Genomic DNA, 17325 nt, shown 5'->3' with positions numbered 1-17325 from the left:
TTAGGTCACTTGCTGTAGTAAAGCCTTAACACAGACAATGGCAATAAAACATGAATAAAGGGTTCAAAAACAGTTTGCTTATTAACCAACTTCATTTAAACTTTAATGATTTATTACCATTAATATGAATATGTTTTATTAACATGTTTTATTAAATTTTTGCCATTTCAGCGTGTATCCATTTATTTATTAAAGTAGATTTCATAAAAACTACCTGGGCATAGTTGGATTAAGTCTTTCATATCACATTTTCACATCATGGTTATCGTGGCCAATCACTATCTATTTAAATGTTTTTTAATGAAAAATAATGTTAACTGTCAAAATCAATGTAGTTTATTTTGTGTTTTCACCTTTTTTGGTCAACAAATCACACTTCAATCAAGTGTAAGGATTAGAGAGTGAATGGCAAACATTTTTGATATCATCATGTGTAGAATAAACGCAATAATAATAATCATGGTTTTTGACAGTGCTCAAATTGAATCATGTCCTTTGGGGGGGTCCCTACCAGGAGATGTTATTTTTTATGGGGAACCAGAAACTACTTGAATGATCTTAAAAATATTTTAAACTAGTTTTTGTAGATAATATTGTGAGACAATACTAAATATGTTCTTCTTTGTTTAGTTCTATGCAATCGAATCAAATGTAACCTTTTTCACCACTTATCCAAATAATAATTACCCCCAAAAATGTGTATTTAACTTGATATTTTCAAGTGCAAGTTGGGATTCTATAGCATATTTATGAGCATGTTATCTGCACAAAGTTCAGATTTGTCATTATTCATTTGTTCTAAAAAGTATATATTTTTTTACTTATGTCTTATGGGGGTCACTGGTCCCCCCAGCCCCCCCACCCAATTCGAGTACTCGTTTTTGATATCACAGCTATTGAAAATACCAGTATATAGTCACACCCCTAGTTTGGATCAATACAATTACTTTGATTCAGACTGTATTAACAAATACTCACCCTCTCGCCGATCATTCCGTAAAACTCTGACCTTCTCAATTTTCCCAAGTAAGGCACCATCTTCAGCTGTAAGTTGAGAGAAAAATCACATCATCACCAGTGAACAGGCACAACATCTATTTCATTCTATACACTTCAGTTAATACACAGGCAGCACAAATGTGAAAACAACGGCAAATGACAAAAGGCATGACCAGAACACTGTGGTCAAATACGAAATATAAAACTCTGTATAAAATGTACTGGAACTAAGTGTAGCTCCCTGCAGTGGACCGTTATGAGACTGGGCAGCACTGCCTCAAGGTCCTTGGGTTCATACAGAGTTGAAACACGAAGCTTTCTAAGACAATCTTGCTTTTCTGAGGAACACAGTGAGGGATGGGGGAGTGCAGCTGTAACCATGACGATAAAGTGAAGAAACCGACGATGACACACTTTACACAGCACCTTATCAAACTTCATTTGAACTGTCGGTTTTGTTGTGCAGTTTGGATGGGATTCATAGTGACGAAGCAGCTGATAAGAATATGTGTCAAGTGTCCCAACACAAGGATGCTCAGGTAAAACTCTGACCACATGCAAGACGAACAAGAAGCAGGGGGGGGAATTCGAAGGGGCTTACGGCTATCACTGTAGTCATCAACCAAGATGATCTCTTTGACCAGATTGGGTGGGCTTTTCTTCAATACACTGTGGGAAGGAAATTGAGAATTAACATGTATGTGTATACTGATGAGTGTAGATTATAATACCCCAATTAGACTTCATAAACATTAGTGTGATGTGAGCCGTCCCACCTGATCACAGTGCGCAGCAGGGCTGAACGGGCCTCATTATGGAAAGTGATAATCACACTGGACGAAGGAAGATCTGTTTTCCACTGCTTGTGACGACAGCTAAAGAGAAATAAGAAAACAGCATTTAGAAAATTTAACCATAAGCCAATGTTATCCCTCAGGACATCAGTTCTTAAACATGGGCCAATACGGAATCACCTCCAGCACACACCCATAGAAAACTGTAGCAGTGTCCTTTTTTGGTATGTCCTCATAAAAACTTCCCTCCACCACCCTTCTGCCATGATGCCACCAAATAGACTTCTTCGGAAAATGCAAAAGTTGAAGAAAAAGAGAACCTCTTGATGTCACTGAAATTTGTTTTGATGTCCGTTACATTTATATTGAGAACAGCATGCAGTCAAAGGAAACGCAGTGAAAACTCATTCTCGCGCTGCTACACCTGAATGAAGGCTCATGCCCTCGGAGGAGCTCAAAGCGGCTCAGCAGCACACATTCATTTAATGCTTCTCTGGGACCGTGATAGACAGGAGGTCACGCATGCTTTAAACACACACACTCCTTTACACTATGAAGGTTCAAACCACACGTATGCCGTTTATATCCTGAAGGTTTTAATTTGACAGCCGTGTGGCTAATCCGCTGGATTTCTAGCATCTCTTATGGAAGAGCACACAAAGCTTCGTCTGCGTTGATGCCATTGATTTTGTGGTCATTGAAACTCAAGCAGGGAAAACAGGGTCAATGGCTCCTGCGCTAAAGGTCAGGATGAAGATCCACCAGCAAAGACTGAAAACCGACTTCACTAATGAGGTGAGATTAGAATTAAACCCTATTCTGCCCTGTTTAATATCTAAACCAAAAGAAACATTGATTCAAGGTTTATAGTAGTGATGGATCATGAGGGTCAATGAGAGCGAGGAATACATTTCAACACTGTCTAACAATTATCACCATATTTAAGAAAAAAAATCATCATTGAAAACTAATAAGAATTTTGTTTTATGATGTCACAATTTTAATGTGAAACCGCTTACTGAAAATATGATTCCACTGAATATGGTGAATGTTCATCAAGACACTTGGGTGCTTTAAATTTGTCATGATTATGATTGTTTCACGATATTTTTAATAAAACAGGAAACTGACATTCAATCAACAGAATTATTTTGATTATTTAAATCTTATTTAAAAAAACTGACAACATTCAATATAGTTGAGCTTTCTGTATGTAAATAAATAACAGCAGATTTTGGACAAAAATAACATTTAAATTTAACTCAAAATAAAAATAAAAAACTTAATAGAGAACTTCTTAAAACAACGAAAGGACATAATTAAAAGATATTCATATTTTATTTTAATATAATTTCAATATTAATAACAGTTATATAAAACTAAATATTAATTATATAAAATATAATTATAATAAATAATACAATATTAAAAATGAAAACATTAAATCACATGCCGAAGCAGGTCGCATGTTGGCAGCTCAACCAACAGAAATAAACAGACATCGGTACAAACGTGCCATTGCACGCAGTCTGCGATACATATGCGCTTCTGTCCTCTAAAACCACGTTTTGCAATAAATCTATATTTTTAGTCACCGTATATGTTTGTCAATGTGTTTTTGCAAATATCTAACAAATAAAAAGTATTAAAAAGTGCCTGTCAAGTTGGAAATCGCAGGGTTTTTCCTTTCCTGTAAAAGCAAATTCAGATATTTCTGAAGGACATTTCAGAAGGACAGTGACAATATCCTAAATTTATTGTTACATTTTTATCATGATAAGCAACACGTCGCTATGCTTTAGCAAGTATGTACTGCCATTGTAAGAAAATTTACCCAACCAGAACATGGACATTCCAGTGATATTATTATTAAGGGGCTGGCACACATTTGCTAGAGGTCTGGAGAGCATTAACTGTTCAGCAGGTCATTGATAAAATAGCTGCTTTTATAGGGTTTTTAGAGCATATCCCATTTGCACACCTCCCCTCGCTGGCCTCCCAACCTTCCAGCATGGCACAAGATACATTCTCAAATATATGCAGGGTTACAATTTTATAAATGTTTGATGTCAGTCAGAGCGGACTGTAATGTATGTGCGGACAAAATGTATGCAATGCATGTAAAAACAACCCGGAGAAGCAGCAGTCTCAAACTGGGGCTATAAAAGACAGAACTGATTATAGGCAGAATATAATTCTATTTACACTTCGAATGACAGCCTTAAAACAGACACGTCTATAAAGAAGCTATTCATTAGTCGAATAGTAAGCAGGTCTACTGTTTTAATGAAAGCTGTGGTGCGGTCTGGACAGCAGACACAGGCGACGACCATCCTCGCCAAAAATATTTCCATTAAGACACGCGGCCTGCTGCCATCAGGGGCATCAAAACAGCAGACGCTCCCAAGAGTAAACAGAGAGCATGTGTTTCTTATTACCAGCATGGGTAAATCTCATACAAAGGCATTTCAGAGAAGAAATCTGTGAATGTGCTCGATACCTTCAGCTCTGGGTAAATATTTAATAGAAGTTAATGGTGCAGAAAACAAAAGAAAAAAACACGTTTGTGTGTAAATACAAAAGGTAGGCAATCTAACAAACAAACCAACAATTTTAAACATTCTGACCTTTAAAAAGGCATCATGGCAGCTTTCAAGACCCGGACAGCTCTTTCTGCTGTATTATGCGGAGAACAAAAGCTTGAGAGTATAGTCAGATTTTTGTAAATCATAAAACACTTATGAACCAGTCAGAACCGCAAGAGAATAACAAAAACCCGGAAGAAACATAACAAAATCAAGCATTTCTGATATTCAAATATCTCTCTATAATGTACTTTTAGTTTACATCTTTCAAAGCTTTTAAAGGTCAAGTTTTTCACATTTAGCAGCATCTAGTGGTGAGGTTACGAATTGAAACTAACATCTCTTCCCCCTTCCTTTCTAAGCACCACGGTGCTGACATAGGGCTAAGATGTTTTCACATTTCCGCTTCTTTGCCTAATGAGATAACGTATTTTCAAAACGTGCTCTGTAGATCAGTTTGTCGGTTTAGGGCTACTGCAGAAACAACAAGGCAAATACTATGTAGATAGGACTAGCTCAATCTATGTTAAAAACACTTCATTATGTAAGGTATTTGACACCTCTGTACACATAGTTATGTAAATCATATTGCAAGTCTGTCAATAGAGCCTCCAAAAAATGACACATTGCAGGGCTCTAGACTAACATTACAGAGGTGGCACTGGTGCTACAAAGTTATTCAGTTGGTGGCATCAGACCTGAGTCATGGGGCGAGGTAAGAAAAAAGAATCTGTGTTTAATACATTAATAAATCAATTAGGAATGAATACAAATCATTGTTTATGATTGAACTAATTTTATTGTATATGTAAACTCTCTTTCAACACTTTACCATATTTAAAGCACATCTTTCTTAAAGCTACTTTCTTCCTTTTTTGTTAACGATTCATTTAAGAGAACACAATTCCTTTAACATTTGAAATGAAAATTATAAACAGGAATCTTTATTATACTGCTGCCCATTTAAGAGCTTGCGCACGATATGGTCACGTTTCCTGCATTAGCTTCACATGCATCGAGTACACACAACACATTTCGTTTTTCTTTGCTGTTTTGTACATTACCCGGGGACATTTTTATTCGCAAAACATATTTACTTCAGTTGCAAGATTAAGGGTTTCACTCATCCGCTTCATCATAGCATTAAATAGTAAATGCGCCTCTTACGCCCGCGCATAAGGCTACATCTTTGGGGCAGGGGCACTGATAGATAAGTGAAAGGTTGAAGGAGGGAGACAAAAAGGAGTGACTGAATGCGCCGCTTGCGCAACATAACATATCTGCATTTTAAATTTATAATACACAAAAAATCTATGTTGATCAGTTTGGCAGTCGCAGTGGTGCCACATTAAGAAAAACTTGTCGCACTGGCATTGCACCTTTAAAGAATTGTTAAGAGCATCAGTTCAACGTGCAGAGATGTGTCATGACTAAAACTAGAAGAGGCTAAATCCAGTTCAGTCATCTCCTTTATTTACATGCTGACAGCTACTTTTGTTCGTTTAATTGCCAGATATTTACCCTGTCAACAAATTAACCAAATTCCATCACTAACGTCATGGAGACAAGGCAATTGTGATTATTACCTATATATGAAAAACAACAGGAGTAAAACCTAAGCAAATATACTAATGTCAAATCTAGAGATCTTCACATCTCCCGTTACTCTCAGAATAAATGGACACTTCTAGGAATCTACCCCTTAACATTATAGAAGAAACTCAATTCTTAACAATAAAGGGGTAACTTGACTCTGCTAAAACGAATATTATTGTTTGCTTTAGCTGTAATATAATGTGTATACACGATTAAAGGTTAAAAAAACGTGGTGTTTTCCACATACCGTGCATGTCCTCTTTGCTCAGCCTCTCTGAATCGCGCTGATATTTTACAAAGTTCAAAGCTCATCGCTCTGAAAAGAGAGGTGTGCTATGATTGGCCAGTTCACTAGTGCGTAGTGATTGGTCGAATACTGCACGGAAATGTAACGCCACTTAATATTAGGAAGGTCAGGTTCAAAAGCAATTGTACTAACAGGTACGCCCACCTTACTCATGATCATAGTTAAATAATGTTACGAACTGACGTAGATTCGCCGGGGTGTGGTTACACGAGGCGTTTCAGGCAGGTCTGGTTTTTTTACACATTTACTTCTAGAAAAAATACATATTTTGTTCCGACACTTAAATACATGCATGGACAACTTATAACACACCAAATACAAAGAAAAACGCGTATTTCCAGAGAATTACCCCTTCAAGGCATTCATTTCAGAACATGAGTAAGTATTCATTCAGTACTGATATCTACAGGCTCTTGTGTACCTTTGGTACATCAGTGTTTAATGCCTGTAAGCCTGTAAAAAAACATTAAACGATCTAATATGATAGAAGACTTAAATGCAGGCTATTTTTCCATCCTAAGAATTCCTTTTGGTGGTCTATTTGGTCATACAATGAGCCTTTACTGTCTGCTCTCCTCAATACTGGCTGGCTAAGGGTTTCTGAGGCATTATCTAAAGTAAGTATTTGTAGTGCCTATTTGTGCATATATACACTGTGTCAATGAACATTCTGAGTCACAAGGACATGGGGAAAACAACGTTTTGAAAAAGCGTTTGCTTCGCCAGACAACAAGTTTTACATTTGACTACATTAAATGATTGTGTGCCGTTGCAAGCTCCATTCTCTGCAAGTTACAGACACAAAAAAGGAAAAAGCTGAGAATCTTAAAAAGCATACTCTTGAAGGGTTCAGGTTTGACTTTGGAAATGCAATTTGCTGTATTCTTCCAAGCCTGCACCACAATCCCAATATGGACCTCAGAGATTCCTTGGACACTAAAGAAAAATCAGAATCATGAAGTGTCTAAAGTGCCTTCAATAACAGTCAGACGTTATTTGTTAACAACTGATTCTACTAATAATGAAACCTGAAATGGCTGTTTAGACTATATCCCACCTCAGGCAACAGATGAAAAGAAAACTTTGCGACCTGATCTGAACATCTTGTTCTTGTTCAGTCACATGCTACGATGCCAAACACACATCCATTTATAATCTGAATTTCGAACAAATCACACAAACCGCCCTATAGGGGACGTCAACAACATTTAAGAGCCATGCCATAAACACCTTGTGACAAATGACTAAAACAGATATCCAGCTAATGTGATATCACGACATCAAGCCAACATGTCACCCAGCATGTATGTACTCGGACAATTTCCCCTCCTTATTGCGCACAGACGTGTTCCCTAGACATCAGCTGGCTTCATACTCTATATTTAGCAGCATTTATTCATGTTAATTGGAAAAACATGCGGGAAATAAATGTAGCAAAAACAGAGTAAAACCTCAGCACTTGTTAATAACCATCTACTGGACTATTTATAAAAGTTGGAAAACGGTAAGTGGTAACAAGTGACACAAACATGCTTTACACTGTGATTATGGCGCTATTCTTTATAAAGCAAGATGTTATAAAAACTTTATAATTATATAAATATTTTGAAAAATATATATATGTAGGTGTATATAAAATTATAGTACGAGTTGCTTGATGAATATAATAAAATCAATTAATTAATATCAATTTTAATCACAATTTTTTTTTTTTCATTTCAAAGTCAACATATATATCAACATCAATATTCACACTCATTTTGCACAATGCCATTTTTACCCATCATGCACTCTTATAATGTAACATTTCAATACCTGCCCTTTAAACATCTGCCCTGGTAACTTTCTCCGCTTCATGTAATTCATTTGTATATATACACACATCTGTCTATGTGGTAGTAGTCATACCAGAGTAGGTAAATGTTTGCTTATGAGGGGATGACCTCATGATCACTCTGGCAGTTGCAGTGCTAGGCAGAACTGTGTGATATTCCCAAAGGCCAAGCAGACACAGGCCAATGCACACAGTGGTTCTTCTGCGAGAAAAGGCCTGATCACAGACGCTTTAGAGCAATTTCCAAAATGCCAGTCTTAAAAAGGTCATGTTCAAGAGGAAGATGAAAGAAAAGATGAACGGAAGTAAAAGAGAGACTTGTTACAGGCTTACTATTACTACTAATGGCCTTTAACTAAAGCTTGAAAATAAAAAATTAATAAACAAAAAAAATAGAATAAATCAAATAGAACAAAATAATTCATAGAATAAATCAAATAGAATAAAATTAAAGATTAATCTCCACATTTGTGGTCAGTTGCCTGAGTTATTAACATCACAAACCAGTTTAAGACAGAATGTTCAGGTCAGAGCAGTATGTGAATTCCTGGTCTTTTTATAAACCGAAACAAACATCCAAATCACAAATTGTACTTTCGATGGATCCCTTAAACTCAGGAACTCTGACAGTTTTGAAAGTCATTCCACACGCATGTAAACAACACAGTCACGCCAACAATGAACATTCCTTCCTGTCACCGCAAGTCACTACAAACTGTTTTCTCTTCTCTTCTGCCTTCATCAAAAAGTTGCAGAAGACTATTTTTACATGTTCTCTTAATAGGGGTCAAGCTCGTCCCTCTGCAATGGGAGGGCAATTTCCTAAGAGGAGAGCATCTCCCAAGCAGCCTGTTTATGTCGGACGGAGAAGCGACAACAGGACTGCCCCGCTCCTTGACAAGTCTTCCGGCATGTCAACAGTAAACCAGTTGTGGGAGCCCAACCCTGCATTGCAGACGAGCAATGGTGAAGACATTCGCATGTCTAAAATGCCTCTGTAAATCATAGATACGTATACATATTGTAGATGCCAAATTGATTTTCCTAAAAATGGGATTATCTTTCACAAGGGGAGAATGTGTTGATTTGTGTGTATTACCTTAATATAACAGTGTTTTTAAAAGATTCTAAAACATGAATCACTGCTGTTTTACCATTAACCTTTTATTCCACTAATGAATGCCACAAGTATTATATAAGATACTCCTGAAACATCATTAAAACTAAAAATAGCAATCTGACAAAAAAAGAAAAAAAAAAACATTTCAAAACTAAAGCTTTTTTTACATCCATCAGCCTTAAAATAATGCGAGCAATTACCCGCATTCTGTCTAACATCACACTCTTAAAAAAGAAAGCTAATTCATCATAGCCCACAGCTAAGTCTCAGACAACCACAGGGACCAATTTCTGTTCGTTTAAGCACTACCAAACCCCCACAGCATTTACATCAGCCTTGCGAGGCGAGTAAAATTGATGAAATGCGTTTCTTGTGCAGTTCCAAGTGCTTTTGTGAGATATCATGTCTCTCTGAATCATGACAATGGCAGTGATGATCTCAGGCCATAATAACACATCAGCACAAGTGTTTGATGGAAACCGTGTTTTCTCATGCAATCAATATGATACAGTGTCAGCTAAGTGCAGCTCTAATAATGTTACGTCCAGGGACAAGATAAAATTTCTCATGCGTTCTAAAGCATTTGGGAATTCAAGGATTAAGCCAGGTTCAAGCTGCACCAGAAAGATAGATTTGTGTTAATAAATGTCTGGTGACTACATGTTGACTTAGCATTAGTCAATAAATTTGTTTTTTGATTACTATTTTCCACCCTTCAGTGTTCATATGATTCTCACTCATGATTCAGTTTCTAATACTCAAATGCTTACCCAGATAGCAAATATAATTGATTTAATGTTGAATCAATGTTGTATTGGTTATTCTTAACATTGATTCATCAATAGTTTTCTTTAACATCTGATACACTACTAGATTCATCATATCAGCAAATGATGAGTGGCTACCTGTCATGGGACAGAATCCTATTAGTGTCACCAACATATATGATGTTCCATCAAATGTCCACTCAGGACTAAATTATCTTACTTTTGACTTCAACTCACTGGGAAACTGATACAGCACATGATAATAACAGGACCACGCACTGCACCTATGATGCCATCTCATTCTAATTTATTGTACACATTAACCTCCATGCTCAAAGACATCACTGGCATCTGATGATTCTTGAGAAAGACCATTTAAGCCCTGAATACAAATGCTACTGTGCTGACCTCAGAAAACAATAACAAGAAACATGAACAATGCTGGGGTTCTGCTGGAGGATTTTGGAGAAAGTTCATTTCTTGACATTGTGCAGAGTTTCCATTCAATGACAGACCTCGTTTTGTAATAAAAACATCCAATATTAATCTGCATTAGTCAATTAATTTTGGTTTCCTTTCAGAGCAATAATAGCTGTGAAACTCTTGTTTCTAACATTCATCAGATTATATTAGGTAATGGAGAAAACTTTGTAATAGAGGACGAACATTATGTAACATGGATAAAACTTTTTAAAGCTGAAATGCTTGTTTACACTTGTCTTGGGAATCAATCTACGAAAGGCTTACTTTGTTTTCTCTGCATATTAAGCTGAGGAAGGAAAAAGTATTGTAACATCCAAATATTACAAATTTTTGAATTAAGGATAAGCTTTTACTACACAGGTACAGCCATCTATATAGCAAAACATAAACAGCGCTGGTCCAGAAGCACTTCCTGTATCAGGTTTTAATATTTTTAATTTCCAATACATATTTAAGTCTTGGATTGTTTAACATTACGATACTGTTGTAAATGTTTAGTTGGATGTATTTTTCTCCAACATTTGTGTAGTGTTAAAAACTCCAACAGGAAGTGCTTCTGGAACAGTGTCTTGCAAAATGCTCCATAGAACCAAGTGATTATTCAAATAACCGGACAAGCGAACGCTCCGTCAACCGGACAAGTGAATGCTCCGTTAACCGGACAAGCGCAAGCGAACGTTCTGTTAACAAAACAAGCGAACGCTCCGTTAACCGGACAAGCAAACGCTGCGTTAACCGGACAAGCGAACGCTCCGTTAACAGAACAAGCGAACGTTCCGTTAACAGGACAAGCGCAAGCGAACGTTCCGTTAACAGGACAAGCGCAAGCGAACGTTCCGTTAACAGAAGAAGCGAACGTTCCGTTAACAGAACAAGCGAACGTTCCGTTAACAGAACAAGCGAACGTTCCGTTAACAGAACAAGCGAACGTTCCGTTAACAGAACAAGCGAACGTTCCGTTAACAGAACAAGCGAACGTTCCGTTAACAGAACAAGCGAACGTTCCGTTAACAGAACAAGCGAACGTTCCGTTAACAGAACAAGCGAACGCTCCGTTAACAGAACAAGCGAACGCTCCGTTAACAGAACAAGCGAACGCTCCGTTAACAGAACAAGCGAACGCTCCGTTAACAGAACAAGCGAACGCTCCGTTAACAGAACAAGCGAACGCTCCGTTAACAGAACAGGGAACGCTCCATTAACGGAACAAGCGAATAATCGATTACTCAGTTTACAGAGCAATCGAATACTCCGTTAACAGAACAATCGAATACTCTAAAAACCAATAAATGGAATTCTCAAAGCACCGATTAATCAAATGCCTGCTCTCCTTGGGTTTTGTGTTGAGCAGGTCTGCACACACACTCAGATATGAGAGTAACTTAAATAGATTTAGCCTAAGGAACAAGTACTGAAGTCAAAGAAAAACAGGGTCTTACTGGTCATGTCTTGTGTCAGGGATACTGCGGTCCATTCGGAGTTTGTCACTCTCAACCTGGTTGAACTTGTTGCGGGCGTAGGGATCCTGCCCTGGCCTCACCACAGTCGCTCCCACGTACAGATCCTGATCAAAGTCTTGCCACCTAACCTTCCCTGTAAAACATCACAAACAGACCATTAAACACATGGAGGATATCCAAATCTCTCATAGAATAAACTGGTTGTGTTTTCAATAGATTTTTCTTTACAAATTAAATACAGAAGTGATTTCCGTACAATGCAATTGGTCTATTTTTTGTCTTAACGGTATATTCTTGTACTCATATTTGCAAAAAAACATGTTTAATATTAAAGGCCTAATGTGTTCTTGAAATGACTAATGCTTCTGAGAACACTAATTGAGTCAAGCTATAAAAAAACCTCAGATGCATCACTGTCCATCTTTATATTACAAAATTACGGCTGCCAAAAAATGCGAAAGTAGCAGGATATAGATCTTCTCTTCATAACAACCCAGATGAAACTGCCGCGGTGGACCTTTGCCAAACAATAATATGAGGATATATGCCAAATGGAGTCATTGCATCATCACTGCTTTAGACTTTCTAACCAAAAGCTCAGCTATTCTCTGTAAGATAATGATTATTTTTATATTTTTATATTTAGATGTCAATCACACTTTACAATGACACAGCGGTTGTTGTTACTAACAGACGCTTGTCATTGAGTTAAACAGCAGAGACGGTTGGGATGATACTTAGACCTCAACAACATGTGGCAGAATTCGATTATGTTATCTATCATTACAAAAGACTATAAGCAATTAATCTAGCCGGGCTCTGGCAGACATCTTCTGCATTGTAATTAGGACAACATGCCTGACAGTTATATAGCTCTGATGTCAAACATCCAACAGAGCGTTAACACTGTTTCAACGGCCAAAATTACAGCCACGAGAACTGTTAATGAACATAGGACAACGTTCCCAATATAACACAGAACGGCTACATACTGTTCTTCACCACTTATTTTAAAAACAATACATTTATGTATTAACTAACTGCTATATTACATTGCATATATTACATAATTATGTACATACAGCTGACTTAAAAGTGACATTAAAATTTGTGTTCGGAGTTTGTCAGACAACAGAAAAGTGCTTTATTAACCATCAACCCACCAAAAAGTGTCAGTCACATTGTTTACAGCCCTGTCACACAATACAAATAAAGTTACCCGTCTGCTATGGCTGTGAAAGAAGGATTAGAAAAAGGTCATCTCGCTCCTACATGCTTATTTTAAAGTTCTGGGGCTTTAGGTCAAACAGAAACTTAGAGTATCAAAGTCTGCATTTCCATTATAACGGCCAACATTGCTGAAAGCTCATGAGCACCCCGCGAAAACACAATCTCTCCTTGCGAGGTCGATAGCTCGTCCCGTGGCAGAGGACCGCAGGGGGCTGTCATCAGACTAATTAGCTGCTCACAGGAGAACAGAGCGTCTTGGCGGTGACCTCCACACTTCACTTGTTACTGCAAGATTTTACACAAAGTGTTCTCCATACACCCACACGCACGAGGGAAAAAACTTTGTAGCTTCCAAGCCAAAGCACTACACACTGACATGATCTATATCTTAATTTTGTCCACAATGGGAGCATGCTTTAATTTAACGATATTAAGGTATGCGCTTTCGGCAACAAAAAAAAAAAAATTTCTAATAAGGAACGAGGTTGTTCATTTTAATAGACATGTTTTATTTTCTCTTGTATATTGAGTAGTGCTCTTTAAGAAAGTAAAAGAGAAAAAACATGAACAACTTGACATGGAAATCTTTTTCTGTAATTTATTCTGCAGCATCTTCTGTGTTTACATAACATGTCCAGAGTTTAGCGGGCTGTGCGTCAGTAATAATCGTCCATGGGGAAACGCAGTGCTCCGTTTGTACTGTAGTTAAATGGATTAAACAAAGCTCGAGGATTCAAGATTTTTGTATAAAAGTACTCAAGGAATCGTTCCAGTCCTAAACCTCATAGAAACTAAATAGCTTAATAAATAATGCACTCTTCTCTACAACAATACTGCTTTAAAATGCTGGAAGTGTATAAAACTCTGCATAAGTTGATATTTCAGCAGCCCGGTTAAACTGGATCACTGTAAAGCTTTGCACGTTATTTTTAGGTTACATTAGAAGTAAATGAGGTCTCCTCTTTTTAACTGTATTAGGTGTACAAGTGTTATATACAAACTACCTCCATATGAGGGCTTTCTGGGCCACTTCCTGATCTTCTACTTGCTATTAGTCAGCTTATTGAAATATATATATGTTTTATGGAAATATGAATTTCAGTTTGAAAGTTTTTACCCAGTGTAGACATAAATAACAAATAATGCTTAATTTTTTTTTTTAAATCCCTCTCAAATCACTATTGCATCTTTAGATGCTTGACAGATGATTTCTACACCTACTTTCCCTGTAAATATAGAATATAACCAGACACTACATTCAAATAAAATCCTAGGCCCTGTTTTGTGCACATATAAATTTCTCTTTGGGGGTTTGCATATGAAAAGAATCACTTCATTATTCATCTGGGATAGAAAAACGTGAATTATTAGAGCAGGTTAATCCTGATCTGAGCTCATTATGCACAGGGGTATGTGAGGCTGGCACCTACCTGGAGGAAGGGTCTCTAGGCTGTGGGCTTTGTCATCTGCATTGCTGTGTGATTGTATTCTGTTTGAATTAATGCCACTCCAGTCATCCTGCCAAACAAAGGAAATAAAGATTGTGAATGTACAGGCATATTGTGTGCTTAAAAGCAGCAGCATCATGGGAAAATGAACAAATCAGGATATTTTCTGTAGTAAGAAAGCAATTAGAGCAGATGTAGTTAGTCATTGTTACTCATATTATACTGCGTCTGGTACAAAAGAACATCTTTTTTACTATATGTAAAAACTAAAATTACAGAGTACATTTTAGGGCCAATAAAAGAGAAAAGTACAACCATATCTAAAAAAAAAATCAAATTAGTCTATTGAAAGAATTAAAATTCAATATAAAAAGCCCATCATTTAGAATCTTGTTGCTATAGTAACCACAGACCTCACGACCACGAATTAATGTTCTGTTGGATCTCTTTCTGCCTTGTGAGTTTGATCAAAACCATTCATTTGCTTTCAGAGCAAATCCAGCAGAAGATATCAGGGAACCTTAAATCAAGCGAGGTGATACAAAGAAATCTTTCTCCACGGAAATCATTATAAAAACAAATGACAGCAATAATCTGCTTTCAGAGAATGGACTGAGGCTAGATAACTGAACACGGCTGACAATGATGGATAAAATGCATGACTTATTAATGAAACAATGACAACAACTGTTTTGTTTTATGACCAAGTACTCCATATCAAGATTAGTCTGCTGAACCATTTTTGGTCCGGCAAAGAAGCATTCAGTCAAAGGTTCTTTAAAGAACCATCTCGTTCTTACAATTTATAATCTGAGCACCCTTTTTTCACAACAAAGAACCTTTTGTGAAACAAAAAGGTTCTTCAGATGTTAAATGTTCTTTGATCCCATAAAATAACATTTTGGTTCCACAAAGAACATGTTAAGGGGCAGTATGGACTACTAAAATAAAACGTTGGCACTTTCATAGTCCTAAAGAATATATATACAATAATAAAGGCTGAGCAAACACTATTCGAACACAAAACAAGGGCATGCCACGGGCCCTGAGCAAACAAAAAGCTGGTGAAGATTAGCCAATCTACAGGAGGCCCTGGCATCTCCCTTGACAACAAGTGATGGAAAATATGAGTATTCTGACAATCACGTCAAGGCCAGGAGCGAGAGTAAGAAACCGCCACTGACTTGAGCACAAACAACATATAGGGCTAGTAATAATTCAAAGCCGACCCTCTGCCAAGGTCAACAGTAAATAAATGTGAAGTATCGACAAGAGGAATCAACTAGCAGAGCCATTTCCAAAGTGAGCAAGCCTAGGACAACACGATTGAGGATTACAACCACAACGGTGCCAAAAAAGTATTCATTAAGAATAGTGAATATATGTAAGCTGATAAAAATCAGAAGCAACAGTTCAGCAAATGCTAGCGTTTTTAAACGTTATTGGAATTCTGCAGGTGTGAGAGAACGTTGAGCACAGAAGAACGTCCAGCCAAGCTTTATAGGCTCCCGTTCAGCAGCTGGTCTTCTACAGTCCTATTATGAGCTACTGGCATTGACATGCTGAGAAAATAAAGCTTAGTTTCCAGAACATGAAATATACAATCTACATCAATTCATCAGTTTAGGGTGCAGGGAGTGTAATGAGGTCCGGTTATTATGTGGCATCTCATACAGTACTGCAGAGATTGCATATATTTGGATGCAAACATCAGAAGCAAGTTAGCATTTTAGCACTTCCGGTTCCATCGCCCAAGTCAATAGGTTTGAATGGGATTTGGGTAAATTGCCTGAAATAAGATCAGTGGTTAACAAAACCTCTCTATATTTTTTTTTTTTAATCTTTTGAAATAAAACACACCAGATATAAGCTGCTTGTGATTTTCTTAAAAACAGTGCTTGCAAGTTTCTAAAACAGTAACTACATCCTTTGGTGAGACGACATCACGCATACAACTCTCACAAATAAGGGGCACAAATCTCTAAAAACGTGGATGGAGATTCATTCACGGAGTAATTACTTGCCAGGAAACAGGTTTTTAATAAAGTTTGAAAAAGTTGTCAAAGGCTTAGTGGTGGTAACATTGATATCGAGCGAACGTAGCCTAACCTTAGTCTGTTTATACCCTAAAGTTAGCTTTTTACATCAGACGATTGTCTTTAGGCTACAAAAGCAACAAATGTTCTGGTCATTTGTAAACTCTATCTTGATAGACAAAACAGCATTAACCTTTGTCAATCGCAGATCATATTTTTTTGCAATTTTACCAAAGTCTATTGGAATAATGCACAGGCTATCTTCCGGGTTGACCTAAAAATACATCTCTGCGGAACTCTAGGTACACATATTGTTGACCACTTCATTTTCATATATTTTTATCTTGTTTGTCACCCTTTGCACACTACGCAACCAATTGCAGATCAAGGCAACCTCAACTTTAGCTATGATCGCCCAACCTGTTCTGGCAAAATGAAAATGTTTATTTATAACAAACAGCTCCAAGGAAGAGCCTGAGTTCATTTCTGCACCGAGTTGCATAGATCAGGAGATAAAAAGAGGAGAAAATGTGGATTCTGCCGTGTTTGAGGAGACATTGTGAGCAGCAGGGTTATTTAAGTTCTGCATTTTCAAATAATTTTATCGTTTTCAAATTTGCTACAAATTTCAGTTTAGTTTTATTCTTGAATATTTTTATTTAGTTT

At 37.1% G+C, this 17325-nt stretch overlaps 1 protein-coding gene across 2 annotated transcripts in view; it reads right to left on the bottom strand.

Moving 5' to 3' along the window:
• Positions 1-17325, bottom strand: part of galnt2 (UDP-N-acetyl-alpha-D-galactosamine:polypeptide N-acetylgalactosaminyltransferase 2) — a 65598-nt gene that overhangs the window by 12842 nt on the left and 35431 nt on the right. For both annotated transcript variants that reach the window (XM_056760514.1, XM_056760515.1), the window contains exons 2-6: positions 14606-14693; positions 11925-12078; positions 1776-1874; positions 1601-1668; positions 979-1044 (exon numbers count right to left, since the gene is read on the bottom strand). In XM_056760514.1, the coding sequence (XP_056616492.1) occupies positions 979-1044; positions 1601-1668; positions 1776-1874; positions 11925-12078; positions 14606-14693 (475 nt within the window). The remainder of the gene's footprint in view (positions 1-978; positions 1045-1600; positions 1669-1775; positions 1875-11924; positions 12079-14605; positions 14694-17325) is intronic.

This window comes from Triplophysa dalaica, chromosome 11 (genome assembly GCF_015846415.1).
Source record: "Triplophysa dalaica isolate WHDGS20190420 chromosome 11, ASM1584641v1, whole genome shotgun sequence".
In the NCBI taxonomy this organism is placed as follows: domain Eukaryota; kingdom Metazoa; phylum Chordata; class Actinopteri; order Cypriniformes; family Nemacheilidae; genus Triplophysa; species Triplophysa dalaica.
This window is presented reverse-complemented; position numbering and strand designations above follow the sequence as displayed.